General features: G+C 47.2%; 1 protein-coding gene and 1 non-coding gene across 2 annotated transcripts; one reads left to right on the top strand and one right to left on the bottom strand.

Moving 5' to 3' along the window:
• Nucleotides 1–514: 514 nt before the first annotated feature.
• Nucleotides 515–20,761, bottom strand: RAB11A (RAB11A, member RAS oncogene family). The gene is made up of 5 exons (XM_028705591.2): nucleotides 20,578–20,761; nucleotides 11,732–11,927; nucleotides 9,368–9,561; nucleotides 5,529–5,609; nucleotides 515–2,585 (listed from the first exon to the last, which is right to left on the bottom strand). The coding sequence occupies exons 1-5, from the start codon at nucleotides 20,618–20,620 to the stop codon at nucleotides 2,446–2,448; spliced, it is 654 nt and encodes a 217-aa protein (XP_028561424.1). The 5' UTR covers nucleotides 20,621–20,761; the 3' UTR covers nucleotides 515–2,445.
• A 1,749-nt stretch (nucleotides 20,762–22,510) lies between these two features.
• On the top strand, nucleotides 22,511–22,582 carry TRNAQ-CUG (transfer RNA glutamine (anticodon CUG)). Its single transcript has one exon. It is a non-coding gene; the product is annotated as a tRNA-Gln (tRNA).
• Nucleotides 22,583–22,944: the final 362 nt, after the last annotated feature.

Below are 22,944 nucleotides of genomic sequence, written 5' to 3'. Positions count from 1 at the left end.
GACCAGTGGTTAAGCTTTCACTCCTCTCTCAAAACAAAAAAATATTAATTCTGTGCATGCGCACTCAATCTCTGGAGAGATCTTGGCTTATGTACTGGGCCCCAACAAGCCTGGCCAGCTGAATTTTCTCATCCAACCTTTTCTCGCTAGTGACTGTCAAAAACTTTCAGCACTTGCAAGAGAGTTTCAATGTGTTCAGCAGGAAGGAGCTTTTTGTTCAGTGCCTGATTTTCACCCTCCTTTGTGATCTTACATACAGACCCATAATGCATGACGATCCAAAACACACTTTTTCACACACACACACACACACACACACTCTGTAGCATGCAAACTGAAATAGCAAACAGATTCCGATTTGCATCTCAAATTGATTTGCATAATTTATTCCGAGTAATATCTGCACTGCATATAACGTTCAGGTTAATCATCTTCATATACTTAAGTGCCATGTTTTAAATACCGGAATGCCCACAGCAGCATAATTCCAAAGAAGTCCACTCAACAACAGCTGAACAGTCCCCCTGTGATTCTTTTATTAGAATTCCAATAATGAATAATTTCAAATCAATCATAAAAAAATATTTGAGGTACAGAATGTGCATACAGTACAAAGCAAATTTACAAAAAGATGGGGGGGGAGTTTGTAGAACATAAGATCAACAACTACAGGAGAGAAAGACACAAACATGAAGGGACTACAGCAATGCCTTCTGTGCTCCTCACACGTCATGAGCACCGCAAGACCGACAGGCTGGCTGAGAGATTCAGCACTCTGTACGTGCCCTTGTGGGGGGTGGGAGCAGCAGGAAGGAAAGGACACCATATGGGTCTATGGCATCTTTGTGATAAGCCTCTTTCCTTCCTGTCCACTCCCCCCTAAATATTTCCTGGAGCCATTTCCTCTTCTGGTTGCAAATGGGCTTTCCAAATACCACAGTATTCTATGCGTGCTTGTATGTGTAGATATAAAAAACACTGCTTGTTTGAACAGTGCTTTAGAAGTAGAACAGTGCTTTAGAAGTAGGGACATCCACAGTTGGCTTAAAAACTGCAAGAATCCAAGAACAAATCTTCTGGCATGTATTTCTGGATTTCTTCAGCAGGGCTCATGCGCATGGCCTGAGCTTCTCTAAATAAATGAGGAAGGGCAAGGAAGAGGTCAAGCACGCTCCCTGGCCAGTAACAGGGAGGTGCAACAGAGGCCTCCTGCCAAAACTGCAGACTAGATTTAATCCCATCCTGTGCCTTGAGTGGTTGCTGGAATCAAACCCCGCTTTCACAGGGACTCGAGACTTAAAGAGAAGGAGGTGCAATGATGTCCCCATCCTGCAAATATTCTCCATGCCTTTTTGAGAATGACAGCAAGCATTGCTGCACAGGCCAAGGTGCAAAATGGACCAGGGGTGCATGAAACGAAGTACTGCAAGCCATAGGCACTTGCAAGAAAAGCAGATGGGCTACTGAGCTACGACTTACTGCTTCTTCTACAGAAGGCACCCATCACCAACTCTTTGGGCCTTAAGACAAATGGTACTGCATTGGCTCAGTATAAAACTACACCCACCCTCCCCAACATGCAAAGCGACTAATCCCCCACTTGCTTGCACAAAGATGATTATTTGAATGCTGTGACTGGATAAACATTTACCTCGCTCCAACTAGCCATCTTCATGAAGTGGCACTATTGGCTATTTGGGGACACAGTAGGTAGGAGGAGTGAGCAATTTCTTCTGGGAATGTTACGTACATACAACTCTAATTCATTAGATCAGCCTCCCTTAACCTGGTGATCCAGATGTTTTGAACTACAACCCCCACCAGCATTAGTTTTGGCTCATGGGAGATGTAGTCCCAAAACATCTGGAGGGCACCAGGTTGCTCAGAATGGGCGCACCCACCGATATAACTACAAGGAACTGAGAAAACTCAGCCTCCTGGGCCAGGATCCCTCCTCTTAGCAATAAATTAGTGTAGTTCCTGCGTACTGTTAACTGTGGGATACTGCTGGGAGCCACAGGATAATCCACACGAGATGCTCATTCCATGAGATGCAATATTGAGGCTGAAAGGAGGTTTAAAAAGCTCGGTCAGACTCTCAGGAGTATCAGAATTGCAAAGACTTAAGCTGCAGCAATCTAGTTCTTTGCTGAATGAGCCAACCTGTTTGGAAAAGAGATCAGTCATGATTTTTTAAAAACTGCCCTGCCGGGACTAGCATTCTGATAATGCTGCAGCCACATGCAAACAAACTGATGATTTGTAATACTGAAATAAAGGGGAAGAGTTAAGACATGGAGAAATCCAAAGAGAATAAAAATAAGGTTTCATGGAGAGGGAGGGAGAGAGAGGGAGAGAGAACTAAAAAGAGGACAATGTGAACTCAGAATCTATTTCCATCTTAGACCTGGGGAAATATACACAGCTTTCGAGGAATGGAACCTGCTATATATTTTGACAACACTGCATCTTTGGTTTATTTTCCGTGGTCGGGGGGACGTGGATAGGGACCACATTGTTGCTTGGTGACATGTCATTCTCGCGTCTGTCAGACATTTGCTTCTGAGACACGATGCGATAGATTTCTGAAAGAGGAGGAAAGGTGTCACTAACAGAGGCAGCACCTGCCCTATGGCTGAAGCCCCTCCATCCCTCCCATGGCAAGCTGGGCAGTCCTGGATTGCAACATGCTGCCACCTCACTTCACTCCCAACTCTGACCATTTTCATGGGCAAGCAACCCAACATTCCCACTTGCAGAATTTGGGCATAACGTATGCAAGTTGTCATCAATTCAATTCGTGCAGTAATGAGTTCTCTCTTTGTAGAATTTGGAATGTATTTTATGGTGTGCTTTAAAAGCAAAAAAACAAAAAGGGTTGGTAAAACCAAGTACTATAACAGTGATGGGACACTTGCAGCCCTCCAGATATGACCAGACTTCCATCAGCCCCTGCAGTCAACTTGGCCAATGGTCAGGGATGATGGGCACTGGAGTCCAGCAACAGATATGGGGCTGCAGATTTTGCACCTTGCACATCCGCTACAGATAAGACTGCCTCCACCGGGCTTGCCTCCCGCAACTTTCACCTGGGACGGCACTCCTATTCAGCTGCCCCACAGGGAGTGAGAAGAAACAGGACCACTCTGTTGACTGTGCTGAGACCCCCAGCTCAACAGGGATCCTCCTTTCCCTGAACGGTCACTTGGCAGTGCCATGCCACTAACTGACAGCAGAAGGAGAGAAGAGAAGCAGGACAGCTCCATCGGCTCTGCTGAGAGACGAGCTGCCACTGGAACCCAGTTGCCACCTATCAGCAGCCGTTCTATGAGGCTGCAGAACAGAGAAATAGATGAGAAAGCAGGGCCACTCCACTGGACTCGCGGAGGGACCAGCTGCCTTCAACTCCTCCTCTCCTTCAACTGCTTCCATCCCAGCTGGTCATTATGAGAACTTTGTAACCTAAAGGACGGGTGCCCAAGTCTGCTCGTTTTCCTCTTCCCTCCCCATCTCTTTCGTTTTGTGTTGCGTCTTTTAAGATCGTAAGCCTGAGGCTGAAGACTGCTTTTATTATATTGTTGTTGATCCATAAACTTCTGGGAGACTCTGAGGATAAAATGCATTAAACAGAGTCATTAATTCCCTGGCCTATCTGCCAAAACATGCCTGCATTGAGGACATGGGGAACAAATTGTACACTGCAGGTTCTGCACAATCTGGCACTAGCTACAATGGGTAGGATAAGGGGACAGAGAAAACTTCCCTGCCTCATTATTAGGTTTTGTAGTTTTCTGGATATACTCAGGTGTGAGGACATGGCTGGATAGCTAGTTGTAAAAACACATTTAAATAATTTGGTCAGTGGAGTCTCTTCCCACCATAAACTTGTAAACACAATCATAAATGCTCATTTCTAATAAGCTGTACTTGTCCACAGCTTCTTTCAATTAAAGTGGACACATAATTGGATTTGATCCGCTGAAGGGTCGCTTTCTAACATTCCACTGAGGATACTTTGCTGGTAGCTGAATAGTTTGTGCAGGAAAGACCCACTTGGTACTGCTATTCAGTGCCTTAGGCAAAATGAAGAGGAATCATAGCTCAGTGGCAGAAGTTTGTATGCAGAAGGAAGGTTCCAGCTTCAATCCCTGGCTGATCTAATTGAAAAGAGATCTTGGGATAACAGTTGCTGTTAACTTTCACTGCAATGAATGTAGACGGCACTTGGCTCGAAAGGCCAAGGGTCTAATATCAGGCAACTTCCTATGTCTGCTCATTTCCACACAGAGGAACTGAGCAAATCTACAGTGATGGCAGGAAGCAGAGGATGTGCTGTTCCACACAGAGAACAAGTGGCTCTGCGGTGATCTCAGCACCGAGGGGGCCAGGAAAATGTTGCTGCCAACAGAGATGAGCAGCCTCCCTTGTTCCTCCACCTCTCAGCGACAGGACACAAAAGGTGGCCAGTTAAAAGTTGACTGCCAGGGGCCCAAGAAGACATCAATAGCTGTCTATCAGCAGGGCTGCTATGTACTCAGTGTGCTTAAAGAAAATTCTGTGCCCAGGAAACCCCAGATGCTGTAAACGAACTGGATTCTGCAACGAGTTTCAATTATGTTTCTTTTCAGGTGCTTGCTTACTCTGCATAATTTATCCTGCTTTTCTAGATATGGGACAGGCAAGGAGCTATTGACAGTGGTAGAGCACCTGCTTTGCATGCAGAAGGTCCCAGGTTCAATCCCTGGCACCTCAAGATAGGGCTGGGAACACCTCCTGCCTGAAACCCAAGAGAGCCTCTGCCAGTCAGTGCAGACAACAATGAGCTAATTGGACCAAAGGTCAGACTCCGTATAAGGCAGCTTCCTCTGTTCCAAAGAAGTACCGCTCCTTAACTGCTGGAAATCAGTTTATGGCTTCCACTATTTTGGCAGGCGTTGCCCGCCCCAGCCTTCCCCAAGCTGGTGCCCTCCGGGTGTTGTTGAGATGACAAGCCCCATTCTACTTGATCACTGGGCCACAGGGCTGATGGGAGCTGGAACCCTAAACATCTGAAGGGCAGCAGATTGGGCAAGACCAGCCTGCACACTTCCAGGCACGCCTATCAGGGGAGAGAAAGCAAATTCTGGTGACAGGCTAGGGAAGGGGCCTGCTCAGAACAAAGTAGGATCTAGGGAAGAAGTGACGGATTTGCTTCTAAATGCAAGATTATCAAAAATGTTGCCATAGCAATCTTTCCCACCAAGTAGGTGCATAGCCAATCTTGCAAAAAAAAGACTCAGTCCTGGGGTAGGGCTTTCCTGGAAGAGCCTCTCTGATCTACACACATATTATGTGCCCCAACAGGGAGGATCAATGGAGGCATGGAAGAAGATCCCAAAATCCTCCTCTGTTCCCTAGAGAAAAAAGCAGCCCTAAGGTACCGCCTCTCTGTTTGCCTCCAGCATCAAAGACTCTGAGGTTTCCCAATTCCCAGCTCCGCATTTCGTTCTCATGGCCCACACAGCTCTCCCACATCAGTGCCAAGTCACCTGTCAGAATGGTCTGGAAAGCAGCTTCCACATTCGTCGAGTCCAAAGCTGAAGTCTCAATAAAGGAAAGGCCGTTCTTTTCTGTGAGAAAGAGCAGGAAGTTGATTAGATCTGCCAGTCCAGTGAAGAGGCCCGAATAAAAGGCTGCCTTGCTTCAAGCTCAAGAGCTTCATAGCTTCCCATCGCAGCCACAGAAACCAGGAGCCCAACCTCACACCCGTTTTTGTGCCTTTGGCTGTGCCGCGTGTGGCCTCCCTAACACTATGTCTCCCTCTTCCTCCAAAATGCTCCCCAAGCCTTGCTTTCCCCCATATTTTCTGCCCTGCCAGCTGCCATTTTCAAAACTTTGCACAAACTCAAAAACCTCAAATTACGAAAATATACTTTTGTCACAGTGCAAGCTGGTCAGTAAATCACACAGTTCAAAGCTGGAGTTAACTCTTTATTAGCGAAACATGATCTTCCCAGACTTGGATGAGTGTCAGACATAATGTGCATAGCAGCTCAAGCCCTGTGGTCATAACATCAGTTGCTGAGACTAAAAATCCTTGCCTCCTCACAGCAGCCTATGTTTCTGCCTCTCCAGGGGTTCTTGCAAGCAATCAGACTGCAGCTTGTTTTTGCTCCTCCTGTTTCATATCTCTCCTAGTTCCGGAGTCAGGGGGGGTGGGGAGCCTGTTGCAGCAGGAGGGGGAGACCCCCTGGCTTCTTCACCAGCCTGACTCATCGCTGCCTCTTGACCTCCCTCCTCCCACTCGCCTGCTTCAGCCTGCTCCTCTGATTCTTGACTTCTCTCTGCCACAGGCTCTCCCAACTCACTAAGCCCTGTTACCCCTTCAGCTTCCGACACTTCCTCTTCCGAGTCTTCTCCCAGTCCCAGCACCACACCCTGGGCTCTGAACCTTCTTCCTTTGGTGGTTCCCGAGCTGGTTCCTCTCATCATTCCTCTATTCCCAACCAGACCATGATAACTATATTGTACTCAAGAAACGTACAGTGGTACCTCGGGTTAAGTACTTAATTCGTTCCGGAGGTCTGTTCTTAACCTGAAACTGTTCTTAACCTGAGGCACCACTTTAGCTAATGGGGCCTCCCGCTGCCACCACACGATTTCTGTCCTCATCCTGAAGCAAAGTTCTTAACCTGAGGTAACCTGAAGAGTATGTAACCTGAAGCGTATGTAACCCGAGGTACCACTGTATACGAAATGAAATACACAAATAGGATACTAAGTAATGCACAATGGAAGACAGGTTGTGAACCTGTTTCGACTGTTAAGTCTTTTCCCATCCTGTCACAATAATCTTCACTCCTTGGGAACAGCGGCATGAAATCTTTGGCTGTCTCCCTCACACAGCGCAGTTTTTTTTGGTCATATGCTAGAAGTCAGAAGTGGGTTTACGAAGAACTTAGATGAGGGTGCTGTATAAAACAGTATTGAACCCCACGAATTTTGTGTGTATTTTAAAAAGCTCCTTCCATCACATGGATGAGAGGGCTTTCAAACACTCCTCAGAGAGGAGAAAGAATAAAGCTGGCTCAGGTTCAAGGTTTCTCTGTAGATCCTCTCTCGCTTCCTTAAGTGATTAGCAAAGTGTCACCTGACCAAAGAGGAGGAAGTCTTGCAACCATCAGAAAATTGCACCTTAGCTGCAAGATATTTAATGACTCCCAGAGAAGAGGAGGGGAGCCATTTCTCTGGGACTGAGGCCATGAAAACCAGCTGCCAACTTTCCCCTCCTCCTGCAAAATTCCTCTCTGAACTGCATGTGGCATAAATCAAGCATTTTTAATCATGATTAGTGCAGAGGACTCAAAGCCACATTCCAGAGTGGAATGAACTTATCCTGAAAACCAACCAGATTTATGAACAAGTCAATGTCTTGAGGTCACAGCAGATGCCTCCACATTGTTAATTGCTCCTAGCCTTGGGGGAGTGAGGGTGAAGGGAGAGAAGAGGGGGCACTCTCATTTAATTAAAGAAGAGGCCAAGATGCTGCTTAGACTGCTCGCTGCCCCTGCCTCACATTCCTACAAGTTACACACAAGCATAAAAATCCACAGGTGGCATCTGTCAAAGGAAAACAGATGTCAGGAACTCACAAACTCGGCTGGTACCAGTCACTGTTGCCGGGCAGCCCAAATCCAATACCCAGGAGACAGTGAGTGGGATGGGGTGCAAAGCGGCCATGCGAAACTCCAAAGCTATTGCCTCCTGCTTCTAACTAGAGGATGTCTAGAAGAAGATAGGAAGCTGCCCAATACCCAAGGGCAATGGGTACCTGATTGTTGCTGCCGTGAGTGCTGGAAGGAAGGCCTGCTCCCTGCTGGAAGACCTTGGCCTAGGAGGAAGGGCCCAGACTCACCCTGAACAGCTAAAAGGCTCCTGGGAGGCCACTGGGACATTGCTGGAACAACACTGGGGTTGGGGCAACAGGCTAAAATGTTTTAAACGGTTCCAATTTTGGTTCCTCTGTTTCATTTTTGTCAGGATGGTGTTTGTTAAATGTTTAGTTGGGGTTGGTGGTTACTTTAATTTGGGTATAACTGTAAACTGTTTATTGTTGTTGTTGTTGTTATTGTTGTCATTGGTTTTTATTGATTTATTGGTTTGTTTGTTGCTTGTATGGGATATCTTGTTTTTTAATATTTGATGTTTTGTTGTGTTTTATATGTTGTGAGCCACCCAGAGTGGCTGGGGAAACCCAGCCAGATGGGCGGGATATAAACAAATTATTATTATTGTTGTTATTATTATTATTATTATTATTATTATTATTATTATTATTATTAAGCTCTAAGCTCCCTGCCAGTTCTGCTACTCTTTGTCTATGGACTGGACCTTGGGCCTCTCATAGGAAAAGCACATCTTCATGACTAAGCTTTGCACAGGACAGGCTGAGGAGGAAAGGTACTTTAGATAGTTTGACTTAAGAGCAGAAAGTACTGACATGACCTGGGAGACCAGAGTTGAAATCTGACTGGGTGACCTTGGACCAGTCACTCGCTCTCAGTCTAACCTACCTCACAGGATTGTTGTGGGCATTCATTAAGGAGTAGGAGGAGGAAAAGTATGTATGCCATCTTGAGCTTCTTGAAGAAAAGGTGGGATAACAATGCAATAAATAAATTTTAGACAAACATTACCCTGCCAAGATGGAGATTACCCTGTAAAATATACACATGGAAAGAACTTGTAGGGTATGGTTGAAAAGTGCATAAGGACACCTCCTTGCAGGTCTCAGCCTGGCCAGATAACCCTGGATTCAATGATGGCAGGGGGGAGGGGAGGCAGGAAAAAAATGAAAGCAAGAACCATCCAGACTTCTAACATACTAAGGAGACTGGATCATCTTCCTCTTCCCACACTGATGCCTAGGAGCTGATGACCCAACAATTAGCAAGCGCTAGGTGGAAGAAGTGACAAAATCTCTGGAACCTCAATAACCGCTTCCCACCACGCAGTTACAGAGAAATGCCTCTGAGTCACCTGTTTGAGTTTTTCCAGCAGAGAAGTGACCATGATGCAGGACAGGGCCTTTTCAGTTGTGGCACCCGCCTCTGGAATGCCCTCCCCAAGGAGGCTAGTCTGGTGCAGAGGCTGGAGCCTCTTGGGCTCCAGGTGACAAGCTCTGTTTCCACATTTCAAAAAACTTGGGGAGTTTTACAAAGTTTCAAACTGGCTCTCCTGTTGTTGTTTTAGTATTGCTTTCCATTTATTGTTAGCTTTAAATTTTCGGCAGCTGCTCTAAGAGGTTTTGCAAGAGAATCAGAAACTGAACAAAACAAAACAAAGCAGTATTCCAGCAGCAACACACTGGGGCCCCCCACCCACTCACCTGCAAAGGCTCGGGCCTCATCCGTCGGAACAGCCCTCAGGTGGCGCAAGTCGCTCTTGTTGCCCACCAGCATGATGACGATGTTGCTGTCGGCGTGGTCTCGCAGCTCCTTCAGCCACCGCTCCACGTTTTCATAGGTGAGGTGCTTGGCGATGTCATAAACCAGCAAGGCCCCCACGGCACCTCGGTAATAGCTGCAGGCAGAAGCACACAACCCACGTGAGCCCACAGCAAGCACAGAAAGGGGGCAGGGGAAGGAAAGCTCAGACCTCGCCAGGCTGCCCAGTGGGGCATCACGACACTCTCCAGAGAGCCAGTGTGCTGCAGTGGTTAAGAGGGCTGGGTCCTGGGACCTGGGAAACCAGGGTTCAAATCCTTACTCAGCCAGGAAGCTCACTGGGTGACCTGGACCAGTCACTCACTCTCAGCTTACCCAACCTCGCAGGGTTGATGTGAGGATAAAATTGAGATAGCGAGAACTATGCAGGCCACCTTGAGCTCCCTGGAGGAAAGATGGGATATAAAGCAATACAGTGGTGCCCCGCAAGACGAATGCCTCGCAAGATGGAAAACCCGCTAGACGAAAGGGTTTTCCGTTTTTGAGCTGCTTCGCAAGACAATTTTCCCTATGGGCTTGCTTCGCAAGACGAAAACGTCTTGCAAGTCTTGAGGGTTTTTTCCCGCTCCCCCCCCTTTTTCTAAGCCGCTAAGCCGCTAATAGCCTTTTAGCCGCTAAGCCGCTAAGCCTTTAATAGCCGCTAAGCCGCTAAACTGCTAATAGCGCTAATCCGCTAATAGGGTTGCTTCGCAAGACGAAAAAACCGCTAGACGAAGAGACTTGCGGAACGGATTATTTTCGTCTTGCGAGGCACCACTGTACATGCATTTAAAAAATTGGCTCCACTTCGTACAGGCTGCATGTGTTTCACAACTGCCCCAGGACCACCCCAGCCCTTCCCTAACCTGGGGGCTTCCAGATGCTCTGGGCTACCAACTCCCATCATCCTTGACCAGATGTCAGGCTGGCCGGGACTGCTTAATGATGTAAAGTTGTTGGATATTTTAATTTTACCAACTGGTGAGGATTAGCTGCCCTTAAAACGCTGATGTATCACTGGGAAACCCAGCCAGATGGGCAGGGTATAAATAATAAATTATTATATTATCAACATTGCAGTACATCGCTAAAGTGCAATGTTTGGCTGGTGATACATCGCCAGCCCTAGTCAGGGGCAGAGTACGCGCTGCCTTCGCCCAAGTGGGAAGTTGCTTGTGCTGAATTTACACTACTTCTTACGTGAACTGCTCTGAGAACAAGCATATCTGTGGAAAATGCAGCAGATAAATAAACTGACTATGGTGAAATTGACTAGGATGGGAGTTGGTGTCCAAAACATCTGGAGGACACCAGGGCGGGAGGGGCTGGCAGAGCCTCTTGCCCAATGCATAATTTGGCCTTCCGATAACCCCAACTTATTTCCAATTTTTCATCCTGTCGTGACTTGGTTTTATAAGTTGCCCTTTATAGTCATTTAGAGAGAGAGAAGTAAATGAGATTATATGCATCATCACTACAGTTGACCTAAAATTAAAAAAAAGTGGTTAAAGCTCTTCCAACAGCAGCTGCTGGAAAAAAACACATCCCTAGCTGGCCTGATTTTGGAGCCAGTTTTGGACTCAGTTATCCTCAGTTTGGACTCAATTTTGGACTCAGTTATCCTACAGCAGGGATGGAGAACCTCCAGCCCATGGGCCTACTCGGCCCTAATCAGGCCTGCCAAGTCTCTCCCCATTTTGGCCAAGCCATGCTCATCATATATGAAGCTACGTACAGGGCAGATGAGGAAGGGACTTGGCTAAAAGGACCCTCTCATAGGGCGGTTTTGGGCAGCACTTTCAGAGGGGCTGATTTTTCAGATCCTCAGAAGCATTGCTCAAAGTGCTGCGCAAAACAGCAGACAGAAAAGGTCACCTGATGTCATCGTAAAGTCAGGTGATTTGACAGGTGGATGGTGGCTCTGCCTGCCAGGTGGAGGCAGATATCAATCTGGCCTGTCAGGCTAGGAGGCTATTAATTTTCAGCTGGTGGGTCACATGATTCCTGTATTGCAGGGGGTTGGACTAGCTGGCCATTTGAGTCCTTCCAACGCTACAATTCAATGAACATTGAAGACTAGCAACTTAAAGAATGCAATGGGATTCTTGAATGCTGTTCAATCTAAAAAGCAGTATTTTTTCGCTGCAAACACGATGTCTGCAAGGACCATCACACAGAAGACACACACACACTTGCAGTGCTCCTGCGTCCTGTTCCCAAAAACTCCCCCACAATCCCCGGGAAGGCTCTGGCGCTGGTCCACTTACGCCGACGTGATCGCCCTGTATCGCTCCTGCCCTGCCGTGTCCCAGATCTGAGCCTTTATTGTCTTGCCGTCCACTTGGATGCTCCGTGTGGCAAACTCCACGCCAATGGTGCTTTTGCTTTCCAGGTTGAACTCGTTGCGAGTGAAGCGGGAGAGGAGGTTGCTCTTGCCAACTCCGGAGTCTCCAATGAGAACAACTGGGAAGGGAAGAAAGAGAGGAGAGTCAGAGAGGAACCCAACACACTCTTTGCTCTGACACTGTGAACCTCCTTTGCTGATTCACCTGGACCTCTGTGAAGAGAAACTGCCCAGGTAAACATTTAAGGAAACCAGCCGGGGGGGGGGGGGGTTGTTACCAGAGGGAAATTACATTTTTAAGCTCCACATACTCATACACACACACACACACACACCCTCAAAATACTGGCTCTTGAACTAAATGGGCAAAGAAAGCAGAGGCTAAATGTGATCCTGAAATGTATTGTTCCTAATTAATCAATTAATCAAACATTGCTCATCTCTACATCTCCTGCATCAGTAGAAGGTTAGACTGGATGGCCTTTGAAGCCCCCTTTTACCTCTATTGGTTTTTGCTCATCCACCATGCTGCCTTCTTAGGTCTATATATATATCTAGTTGATATTGACAGCCACAATATCCCCAACTGCATAAAGCTAGAATGTTAGCTTTCTTTCAGAAATAAGACACTTTAACTGCTGTTAACATTGCAATACTAAAGTTCTTGTTACTCAATAAAATTAACTGTTAGATCTGGCTCCACCCAAGCAGCAACTGCAGAGAGCTCGCTTCTTTTCTCCCTGCCAGAAAGGCTACTCTGCTCCAGGTGCTCTGCAGCTGGGACTGCAGAGCTGAAGAGAAGGGCCATAGTTCAGTGACACCTGCTCTGCTTGCAGAAGGTTGCAGGTTCGATCTCTAGCAGCATCTCTAGGTAGGGCTGGGAGAAACGCCCTGCCTGAAATTCTGGAGAGCTACTGGTGGTCAGTGTAGACAATACTGAGCTAGATGGACTTGGAAAAGGCAGCTTCCCATCTTCCTACGCTCTGGCCTTTGGCAGCAGCCAGAAAAAAAGGGGACTCTGGGCTGTGTGTGTGTGTGTGTGTGTGTGTGTACATGCCAGCCAGTTTTTATATTACCACAAGCTGTTAAACAGCGACCTTGAGAACCATACGACTGCAAGCCAGGATGTCAATCTTCAAATTTTTCTGGCTCCCTCTTGCATCCCATTTTATCTGAAAATATACACCTATGTTTACATGGTTACCATCTGAATGCTCATTTTGGTCTATGCATGCCAGAAAAGGATCCAAAGCAGAGTCTCATTCTTTTATAGGTCAAACCAAAGACTCTCCATCTGCATCACTTAAGAAGGGGGTGGGGGGTGGGGGGTGGGCAGCTTGATCCAGAAAACTAACATGACCCGGGTATTTATCCTGCAGCAATCCATGGCTTCATCCTTCCAAGACGGGCATATTTGCTTCTCAATCCTTTCCTCCACTCTGAAATTACGATAAAACAATCACATCTGGGATTTCATCTTAATTAATTACTGCACAAATCTCACTGTGCGGACAAAAACAACCAGCCCTTTTTGTCGTCTCTCCCCTTTCAGCTGATTCAGCAAAGCAGGAGCCAAAACTACAAAAAAAGACAACAGGAAGAGGCTTGTTAACTATTCATGCCCATCAGGAGTTTGATGCCAGACTAAAAGGCACCAAACCTTCCCCAACCTGGTGCCCTCCTGATGTTTTGTTTGAACTACAACTGGCTGGGGGAGATAGAAGTTGTAGTCTAAAATATCTGGAAGGCACCATTTTGGGAAGGTTCAGCTTCAGGGGTTTCTCTGTTAATTCAGAGTAAGCCCATCAGAGCTAGCACTCTCTGACACATACACCGGAAATTAAATCCTATCACAAGGTGTTGTTATCCAACCAAAGTCAGGCAAAAGAGAAACTGTGAAATCCAGAAGAGAACCTGGCATTTAGATGCTTCCTTTTTTTTTGCACAGAAAAATCCCTAAAGTTTTTCTCATGGCCACTGAAGCCACATCTCAGCAACTCGCCAACTATACTTGTCTACTCAAGCGGGACCTGCAAACCTCCCATTTCTGCTTCCTGTGCCTGGGACCGTGGAAGTGTGAGCATGGAGATGGGGGTTAAAATACTGACCAACCCACCATACATAGCCACTGGTTCAATGTTTATGTGTCCCCTGCCCTGCCAAGGTCAACAAGTGCATTTCATGGCTGAGTGGAGGTTTGAACCGCAATCTCCCCGCTCCTAGTCAAGCACGAAGCACCCTAACCACTATACCACCCTTAACAAGATGGGTGGCATTCAGTTTGGGCAAGCAGTTTTCAACTCTTTATTGCTCCTACTCAGTGGACGCTGAGGGAGGGAGGATGTTAGTGAAAGTTGGGTGGCTCTTAACCCAAACCCATAACATCACAATTATGCAAGCGAAGCTGGGAAATGTTAATTGGGTGCAAATTCAGAAGAGCTGTCTGAGACACATTTCCCCCCTTTTCTGTGTTTGTTAATATTATGAAATTCATTTTTTTAAAAAATTGTTAGAGAAGAGCAGTCGAAGTATTTTAAGGGAAAAAATATGTCTTTTCTTTGGTCTCATGGAGCAAAGGGAAGAGTGTCCTTGTTTCCAGCTTGAGTTTCACTGTTAAGTTTAATGCATGATTTAACTGCCTTGAGCAGGTGACAGGAATTTCCAGGGTACTCTTTTCTTCCAGGGGTGGGAAATTAGGCCCCTTGCAGTAGCCAAGGGACAGCAAGGGCAGGCAGAGATTTGGTTGGGCATCATCTCACTGGTAAAGAGAGGGAGGACTCTGCAGAAGGCTTTGGAATGCAAAGATGCCAGCAAGTAAAAATAAAAAACCTAAACCAATGGTATGGCTAGAACTTATCCAAGGAGACTGATAAGACAAGCCACATGTGAAAGCTCCTGTTCATAAAAGGAAAGGAAACCGGCTTCCCCAAAGGAGAGTGTAAAAAGCATATGAGAAGGTTTACAGCATTTCTAGGTGCACAATTCACAGGACTTGCGGAAGGCCTGAAAGCCAGACTAACCAGATTGCCCAGTCCTTGTGGTTTTTATTTGTTAACAATAAAGCTGGGGAAAGCAAAGAGTCCAGGGTACACTGGTAATCAGCTGGTCTCAGCAACACCCAAGGACAAGCGGGGAAGAGACAAACTGAATTACCTCACCTCAACGCAGTCAGGTGGCTCAAAGCTCTGCAAATACAAGCAGCTACCTCAGCCCCAATGTGTGCAGCACCTCTCCTCTTCTATGCAAACTTTCTCCAACTCCAAAACATCTGCAGGACACAACTCTCCGATCGGCAAAGCCATGCTGGCTGGAGCTGCTGGGAGTTGTAGCACAAAACAACAGGATGGCTGATGTCAGCCATTCTGAATAGGCCAGGGCTATACAAAGACCCAGAAAGGAAAGGGTGGAAACTGGAGCAACCCTGAATCAGTATGAAAGCAGGGATATACCGGAGGAGCTGTAGTCAATCAGATTTTAAAATGCTCAGTGGGAAACCTTTGTCCCTCCAGATGTGCTGAACTACAGCTTCTATAAGCCCTAGAGATCATGGTCAATGGTCATAGAGGAAGCTACAGTTCAGCAACATCTGGAGGGTCAAAGGTTATTTGCACCTGCCATAAATGAACTGATGAATGGTGGGGAAGATTGCCAGGCTCAGCTGCCAGTGTAGACCCACATCTGTAGTTATTGCAACTTATCAACTCTTGGGGCTTGGCTTCTGTTCTTGCTGAAAGGGATTAAAACAAGATGGGGAAATGAGAGCCTGCGACAGCAAAGCTATTCTCAAACGGTTTGTTCATATGCATATTGCCAGAGTGGGGTCTGTACTATGGCCTTTCCTAAGGCCCCATTAGAGAGCAGAAGAGCATCTTCTCCAGAACGCAGAAGAGAACTCTTGGACTTCAATAACCACAAGTCACACACAGAGAGATACTTTCCATACTTTCTTTCATTCCTCCCCCTCTGACCTCACTATTTACAATCCCCTCCCTCCAACCATCTGTTTGTGTGTATGTTTATATATACACATGCCTGAGTCACAGAGGTGTGGGCATACACAAACACAAACACCCCTACCTCAGGATAGCAGAAGAAGTGAGCTTTATTCCACAAAAGCTTACACCACAGCAAATACGTTAGTCTTTAAGGTGCCACAGAACAAAAGCCATCCTGCAGCTAACCAAGTCCTGGGCTAATTAGGGCTTTAAATATCAAACCCAGAACCGCGGTTCAGAACCAAATTGGTAGAACAGTATAACAGGGGGAAGTGTCATTCGTTTATTTATTTGCTTACATTACTGTTCCACCTTTCTTCAAAGGAGCTCAAGGTGGAATACTGTACATGGTTCTCCTCCTCCACAGTTTTTTCCTGATAACAACCCTACGTGGCAGGTTAGGCTGAGAGGCACCATGACTGGTCCAGGGTTACCCTGTAAGCTTGATGGCTGAGTGAGGATTTGAACTCTGTTCTCCTGGGCCCCAGTCCAGCACTCTAACCACTACATTACACTGTGAGAGCAATTTACTGGCTCTCACAGTAAATCAGGGTGCTATGGAAGAGATTTCTCATCACCCATCTTACAGAATTACAATTCCCAGAATTCCTTGGAAGAAAGTTAAACTATGTTTGCAACACAGGCTGTGCCCTGCTAACATCGTAAGGATGGGAGTGAAACTCAGATGTGGAAGAGAGCTACAGAAGCTACTGTTAGGATGAAATTAACCAGATTGTTGCAGATGTTGCATATCAACATAATGCATGTGAAATGCACTAGAAAGTACAGTATTGAATGCTTCTATGCAATTACCATGCAAGTGTTTAAACCTAAAAAATGCAGATACTTGCAATACATGCCACAGGTCCTGGACTACAGAGGGTTATTATTGGGGCTAGTCTGCAGAGAAGTGAGCAAGGAGGGCAGGAAGCTGGGCTGACACATTAGCTGCTTCACCGGCCTTTCCTGCTGTCTGAAGATGTCAGGAGAAGGTACACATGGTCAAGTATGTGACATGTCTAGCTGCTGCCTCAGCAGAAACTGCTGTTCACAATGAAAACATGGCACACCTAAGCATTTACAGGCCAGACAGTACGGAAAGCTGGCCCAAAAAAGCAAGGAAACAGTTCAATGTGTGTTCCCTGTCATGCAGCCTTTGTCTCTAAAACCCAGATTTATAACCTCTGCAACATTCCCTCTCTGCCCTGTTATCTGTGCAGCCAAGCATGTTATTTCCCAACACATCCTGCTCACTATCAGGGGGGGAAACTCTGCTGGGAAGAATGCCTGCACATCCAGGAGGAGGAGTAATGCCCTAATGGGCTGGTAAATGTTATGTAGTAACAGTAAGACCGGAAGTGAGGTCAGTGGAGGGATGCAAGTTCCATGTCACCTAGAAGGAGCCACTCAAGGAGGGTACAGTTGCAAGCAGCAAGGAACAGCCAGTCTTGTTTATGCCCTGATCAGGAGTTTCACAAAGCAACAAGGCTAGATCTTGCTGCTGCTGCTAACTAATCTCTGTTGAAAAACCTGTTAATAAGTCCCTTAACTCTTCACATTCAGCAGATTCTAGGCAATTAACCACCATCACCCTGCAAGCTCAGCCTAGCTAAAGCATGCCAGGGCTTACATTCTTTTGTGTGATAAGAACCAGACAACCCACACCACCAGCACCACCGCCCCAGAAAGACAGATAAACATTCCACATTGAAACAGTTGGCTGTTATTTTACCTGGTTTATCCCTACAGGAAAATGCACTGCATTAGAAAACAAACAAGCTCAATCTATAATACATTTTTTAAAAATCCCACGCTTGCAACATTCACCAGTTAACCCTCTCCGTTTGCCACCCCTGCCCCCGCAAGTTGGAAGTTGAGGTTTCAACATTAAATCACTTGCTCGCTGGTTGCCATGCCTTCCTCAGTCACTTCCTTTATCTCAAAGTAAAAAGGGGGAGGGAGGGAAAGCAAAATTCCAGAGGAAAACCACACCAAGACCACAAAGCAGTGGATCAGGGTGATACTTTTACAAAGATTTCACACAAAAGCAGCGAAACATATAGAGTAAACCAAGTTATCAAAGGGAAAGTTCATCTCGAGACAGTAGACATTCTTTCTGAAAGGGAAGCGGCTCGCCCTGTACTGTATTAAGTAAAAAGCCCACAAAGTTACCAACTAGCATTATTCATCACCACAGTGACTGGAGGCCACCCCCACCGAACAGCTAAGTGCTGATCAAAAGTCCAGCCTCAGCCCTGAAGAGCTCTTTCCTAAGCCACTGCAGCAGCCAAGTAGGGGAGAAATGCTGAACACACACAGCAAGGAGGATGACAGATTTTTAACAGAACTTGGGAGATCAGACATGCAAAGGTGAACTCCGGGGGAGGCACCAGAAGGGCCTGGCCATTGGTTTCTATGAGAAAAGTCTCAAGAAAGGGATAGGGAATAGGACTATAATTACAAAACAATAGGGGGGTTGGTTAGGGCGGGGAATATAATAAAAAAGGAATGCAGAGAAAACAATTCGTTCAAAGTTACTTGGCTTTGCAACAATAAAAGGGCCAGATTCTACAGTAGCCAACAGATATTGCCACCAGTCCCCTTTTTGCTTTGTGTCACCTTTTCACTTACTGGGGGAATCTGATATAGTAGCCCCAAGTTATGCCTTCCCCACTTCTTCTTTTTTAAGGTTTTCCAACTGCACTGCTCTCTTTTTATGGTGGGAGGATGTGTTCTCGGGTATGCAAAGAGAGAGGGGAGGAAAGAAGTCAACAGAGGCAGACACAATAAGAAGAGCCTAGTATGGCACTGGTCTTTATCGGATAAGTCGGAACACATCACTGGTCCACCAACTCTGTACTGTCTACAATGACTGGCAGTGGCTCTCCAGTGTTTCAGGCAGGGAGCCTTGCCCAGCCCTACCTGGAGATGCTAGGGGTTGAACCTGGGTGGTTCTGCATGCCAAGCAGGTGCTCTGCTGCTCAATTGCAGGAAGAGAGGTTGTGGGACTGGATCTCCTGTTTAGACTGGTGTTCTTCCCTATATTTCTGCTCCAATCAGCTGCTGTACTCATTTTGTGTTGAGGCAGATACCCCCCCCCCCTTTTAGCCTCTTGTTGGCCATCACAACTAAATAGAGCCTCCATGTCCCGATGCATTATACCTCTCCGAGTATGACTTGAAGCATTCCTTGGGGGCTTTCCAGAGACCTCTGGCCAGCAGCTAGAGCAAACTGGAGGATGGGGACTAGAGGGATCCTTATGGTTTGATCTAACCAGGGTCTTTCTTATGTTTAACACATACCTGCCCATGTCTTTTACTGGATGTTGAACAACTCACTGATTTAGCACACTTACGGACATCTATTTTAACTTCACTTCTGGGAAGATGCCATTTTCCAAACTTTCTCTTTAGTTGCACTCCGAATGAAAGAAGGGATGGAGGAAAACTGGTTCAGGGTTCTCTTTGTAACCCAGCCCAGTAACCCCACTGTGCTGACTAAGCCTGATGTTTTGTAGCCTAAACCTCTGAAGAACACAAGGTTGAGGAAGGCTGTTTTACTCAATAATACACTGTGTCCTGCAAGATGTCCAATCTTCCCCACCCACCCCTCTATGTTGTTGCTGCCCTCACTGGGCAACACAGCATGTCAGTCTCATTAAGCAACTGCTGGTGTTGAAAGGCACTTGGGATAATCTTAAGCAAGAGTGCAAATTCAGGATCACACAGATTAATTACACCTTGACAGTTAGGATTTCTTATATCTACATTCTTATTTTATATCCCACTCCCTCACCCAAGGAGGTAAAAGTAGCACATATGGTCCTTCTCCACATTCTCTCCTTTTATTCTCACAACAGCCCTCTGTGGTAGGTTAGACTGAGAAATCATAACTGAGTCAAGGTCACCCAGCAAGCTTCATGGTCAAGTGGAGATTTCAGCCTGGTCCTTTTAAGCCATGTCTGACACTTTAAACTTGGGCATATAAAAAAGAGAACAGGATTACATGTGCTGCCCTGACCTCCTTGTGGTAAAAGTGGGATATAATAATGCAAACTGAAGAAATCCTAGCAGTTACCCTGTGTGTAGCAAAAAGAATATGGTAGCTTTTAACCAAAGTGTCAAGACTGTCTTCACCCCACTTTAGAGACATCCCAGATTTCAAAGCCCAAACACAATTCAGCCGACAAAATACAACAGACATTTCACAACACTCCATTGCAAAGTCCCAATACAAAGCCCGTCCACTAGTCTGGTGAAACAAGTATTAAGTATGAAAATCATTAAACGGTTTTTTAAAAAAACAACCCTGTCCAGCGCCTAGCAAAGGGTGGGTAGGCTTTCTGATGTGCCAACAAGGCCTGAGATACTTTACTGAGAAGGACTGGGGGAAGGGGAGCCAAGGCTGTGGACTGTATCCAACCACATTAGACTCGGAGTAGGCCCACTACAATTAATGGGCCTATGCTAAGCGCGTTCATTAATGGGTCTACCCTTGAGGAGGACTAGCACTGGATACCACCCAAAGGGCTGGGGCGAGGGAGAGGCAAGGGGGGTCGGCTTCAACCAACTGCATTTCACTCATAGAGGAGGCCCCTGGGAATTAATGGACCTTAGTCAGTGGTGCTCCATAAATGTCTATCGGTCTCCTCTCGAGTAGGGCCGGAAACCATCCAAGGAATCCTGATCGGGAACCGGGGGGGGGGATGGGGGGTCTGAAGTCCCCAGGGAGCGGGGGGAAGAGGCGCGGCGGGGGACAAGGGATGCAGGCCCACCTTTGAAGAGATAGTCGTACTCGTCGTCGCGGGAGCCCCCCATAATGACGGCGGCAGCGGCGCCTCCTCCGGCTTCTCAGCTAACAAGGAAGCGATAGCCAGAGAGCCCCTCCCTGCGCCTCCTCCTGCTGCTGCTGCTGCTGCTGCTGCTGCTTCCTCAGGATCAGCCGCACTCCGGTTCCGCCCACTAGCCGGCCCTTCCTTCCTCCTCGCTCGCTCGCCGACCAGATACAGCTTCCGGGAGCACCGGCTTCCGGCTTCCGGTTCGCATGAGAGAGAGAGGCCATTTTCCGCAGAGGGGCCGCTCCGTAGACACGTATGACGACACTTCCGGGCACTCAGGGCACCAACAGAGGGACCGGAAGAACGACTTGAAAAACGTACGGAGCGCTAATTATGTTTAGGAGGGAAGGAAATCGGAGACTGGCGGGTTTCTGAATACACTTCCGGTTTTAAACTTGGACTTGTTTTCTGAGGCAAAGGCTTTCATCAGAGAGTTTCCAGATTCCTAGAGCGGCGCCGCACGAAGTCCTGAGAGAATGCGGACTTTCGTTTCTGTGCCGGAAGTTATCTGTAGCCTTCAGCTCCCACTTCAGACGCTTTTCGTCTCTGTATTCTTTCCCCGCATAATGACGGCGACCGAATGGAAACCGGAATCGATACCTGAGTGCGGCACCTCTTGACGTTTTCATCTCTATTGTTGTGGAGGGCAGAGCGAAGCGGGCCGTAGATCAGCCTTCGCCCGTCTGGATCCCCTAGAAATTTCGCACTAAAACTCCCATCAGCTCCAGCGAGCGCGACAGGATGATGCTAGGGCTACTGGGAGTTGTAGTCCAGGCTGGACCGCAGAGGCCTCTGGGAAGGGTGGTGAGGTGTAGAGCCCCATCGGGAAAAGCTTGCCTCTGAGCATGTGCAGAGTGTTTCTCTCTCCACCTCCCTTTTCTGCTTCTCCGTGTCGTTTTCCTCCTCTGCCTGCCACAGTGCTTTGACTTGGATTTCAACTCACGCCTGGGATGTGGGAAGGGGAGCCCTTCTCAGCCTTGGGCCCCCAGATGTTCTTGAGCTGCAACTCCTATCATCCCTGACCACTGGCCATGCAGTATTAAAAGAAGAGGATGCCTAGAGGCATGTGCAGAGTGCCATTCGCTCAATGCCTCCTTTCTTCCTGGACTGCAGCGCGGGAACCGAAAGCGGGCCCCGGATCCTACCTTCTGAGGAATGCACGTCTGCATTCCTTCCCTTGACTAAATGAGTGTCAAGCGACCTTGGTAGTGCAGTCCCAGTGATTCATACATAATATAAGCAGCAGCTTGTTGCTCAGACAGTCAAGAGGCAGAGACATTCCAGGTTTAGGGCGGTATATAAATTCAATTAATAATAATAATAATATTTCCATATTGGAACCTTCCACCCACATCTCTCTGACACCTTCATTGCAGACAGGCAAGTTCACTTATAAAAGAGTCCCCTGCCTGCCCCCCACCTCTTCTGAGCTGCCGCCTTGGTGTGTGTGAGAGACACGGAGCACGTGCAGAAGAGTTAGTTGTCAAATGCGCTCTGTATATGCTCACGGGCACTCTTGCGCCCGTCGCAGTAGAAGCTGCAAATAGGTTCCGGGGCTAAACTTTGGCCTCGACACCCGCTCGCCCCACTCCAAATGCACGTGCAGTGGCAACGGGTACGCGTCCTCTAGCGCCATCGTCCTGCTTTCGCATGGCAGGCTTTGCAAGACTCCTAAGTGCGTACGTGTAAACGCAGTCGCTCCCCGAACCTATTGCTGCTCCAAGCTGGAGAAACAGAAGCTGCAGGGGAACATCCGATCCGGGCTTGCAAGAGCAAAAGGCGTCACTTGGGAGCGCCGTGGGGGCGCTGGAAGTCAGCGCAGAAGAACTGCAAGGCTTTAGTGGGAGCTGCTGCAATATATCGTCAGGGCGGTTCCATGGTGTAATGGTTAGCACTCTGGACTCTGAATCCAGCGATCCGAGTTCAAATCTCGGTGGAACCTGCAACGATCCTTCCTTGTTTTTCCCTTTAAGGCTATTTTTATTTTATTTCTCAAAAGCGAAGGTCGCGTGAACGCAAGTTATTTTCAAGTGCTCAAAACATTTCCAAGCGAAACTCCCATCAGCTCCGAGATCTTTGAATTGCTTTTAGAACTACAGCGACTGGAACGCTGAATTTTAAGGGATCGCCTCTTCTCACATGGGAAAGTATGACCTGTCAACCTGAATAGTCCTTGCGACGCACTGAGATGGGCTGGATCCTGTACCCTGGGCTGCAATAAATGCTCTTGGCGAAAATGATGTGAAATCAAATAGGAAACATATGAATAAGTATTTCCTGAAATACACTGGGTTAGGATGATGC

Source organism: Podarcis muralis, chromosome 14 (assembly GCF_964188315.1).
Source record: "Podarcis muralis chromosome 14, rPodMur119.hap1.1, whole genome shotgun sequence".
NCBI classification, from domain to species: Eukaryota; Metazoa; Chordata; class Lepidosauria; order Squamata; family Lacertidae; genus Podarcis; species Podarcis muralis.
The sequence above is the reverse complement of the archived record's forward strand: the minus strand, read 5'-3'. Positions and strand labels throughout refer to the sequence as shown.

Bases quoted from the DNA above. Each gene is read 5' to 3' on its own strand.
- RAB11A (XM_028705591.2), bottom strand. From the start codon at position 20,620: ATGGGGGGCTCCCGCGACGACGAGTACGACTATCTCTTCAAAG. The intron at 11,928-20,577 runs GTGGGCCTGCAT...TTCCCTTCCCAG, and splicing joins GTACGACTATCTCTTCAAAG to TTGTTCTCATTGGAGACTCC. The intron at 9,562-11,731 runs GTAAGTGGACCA...TTCTGCCTGCAG, and splicing joins TACAGGGCGATCACGTCGGC to CTATTACCGAGGTGCCGTGG.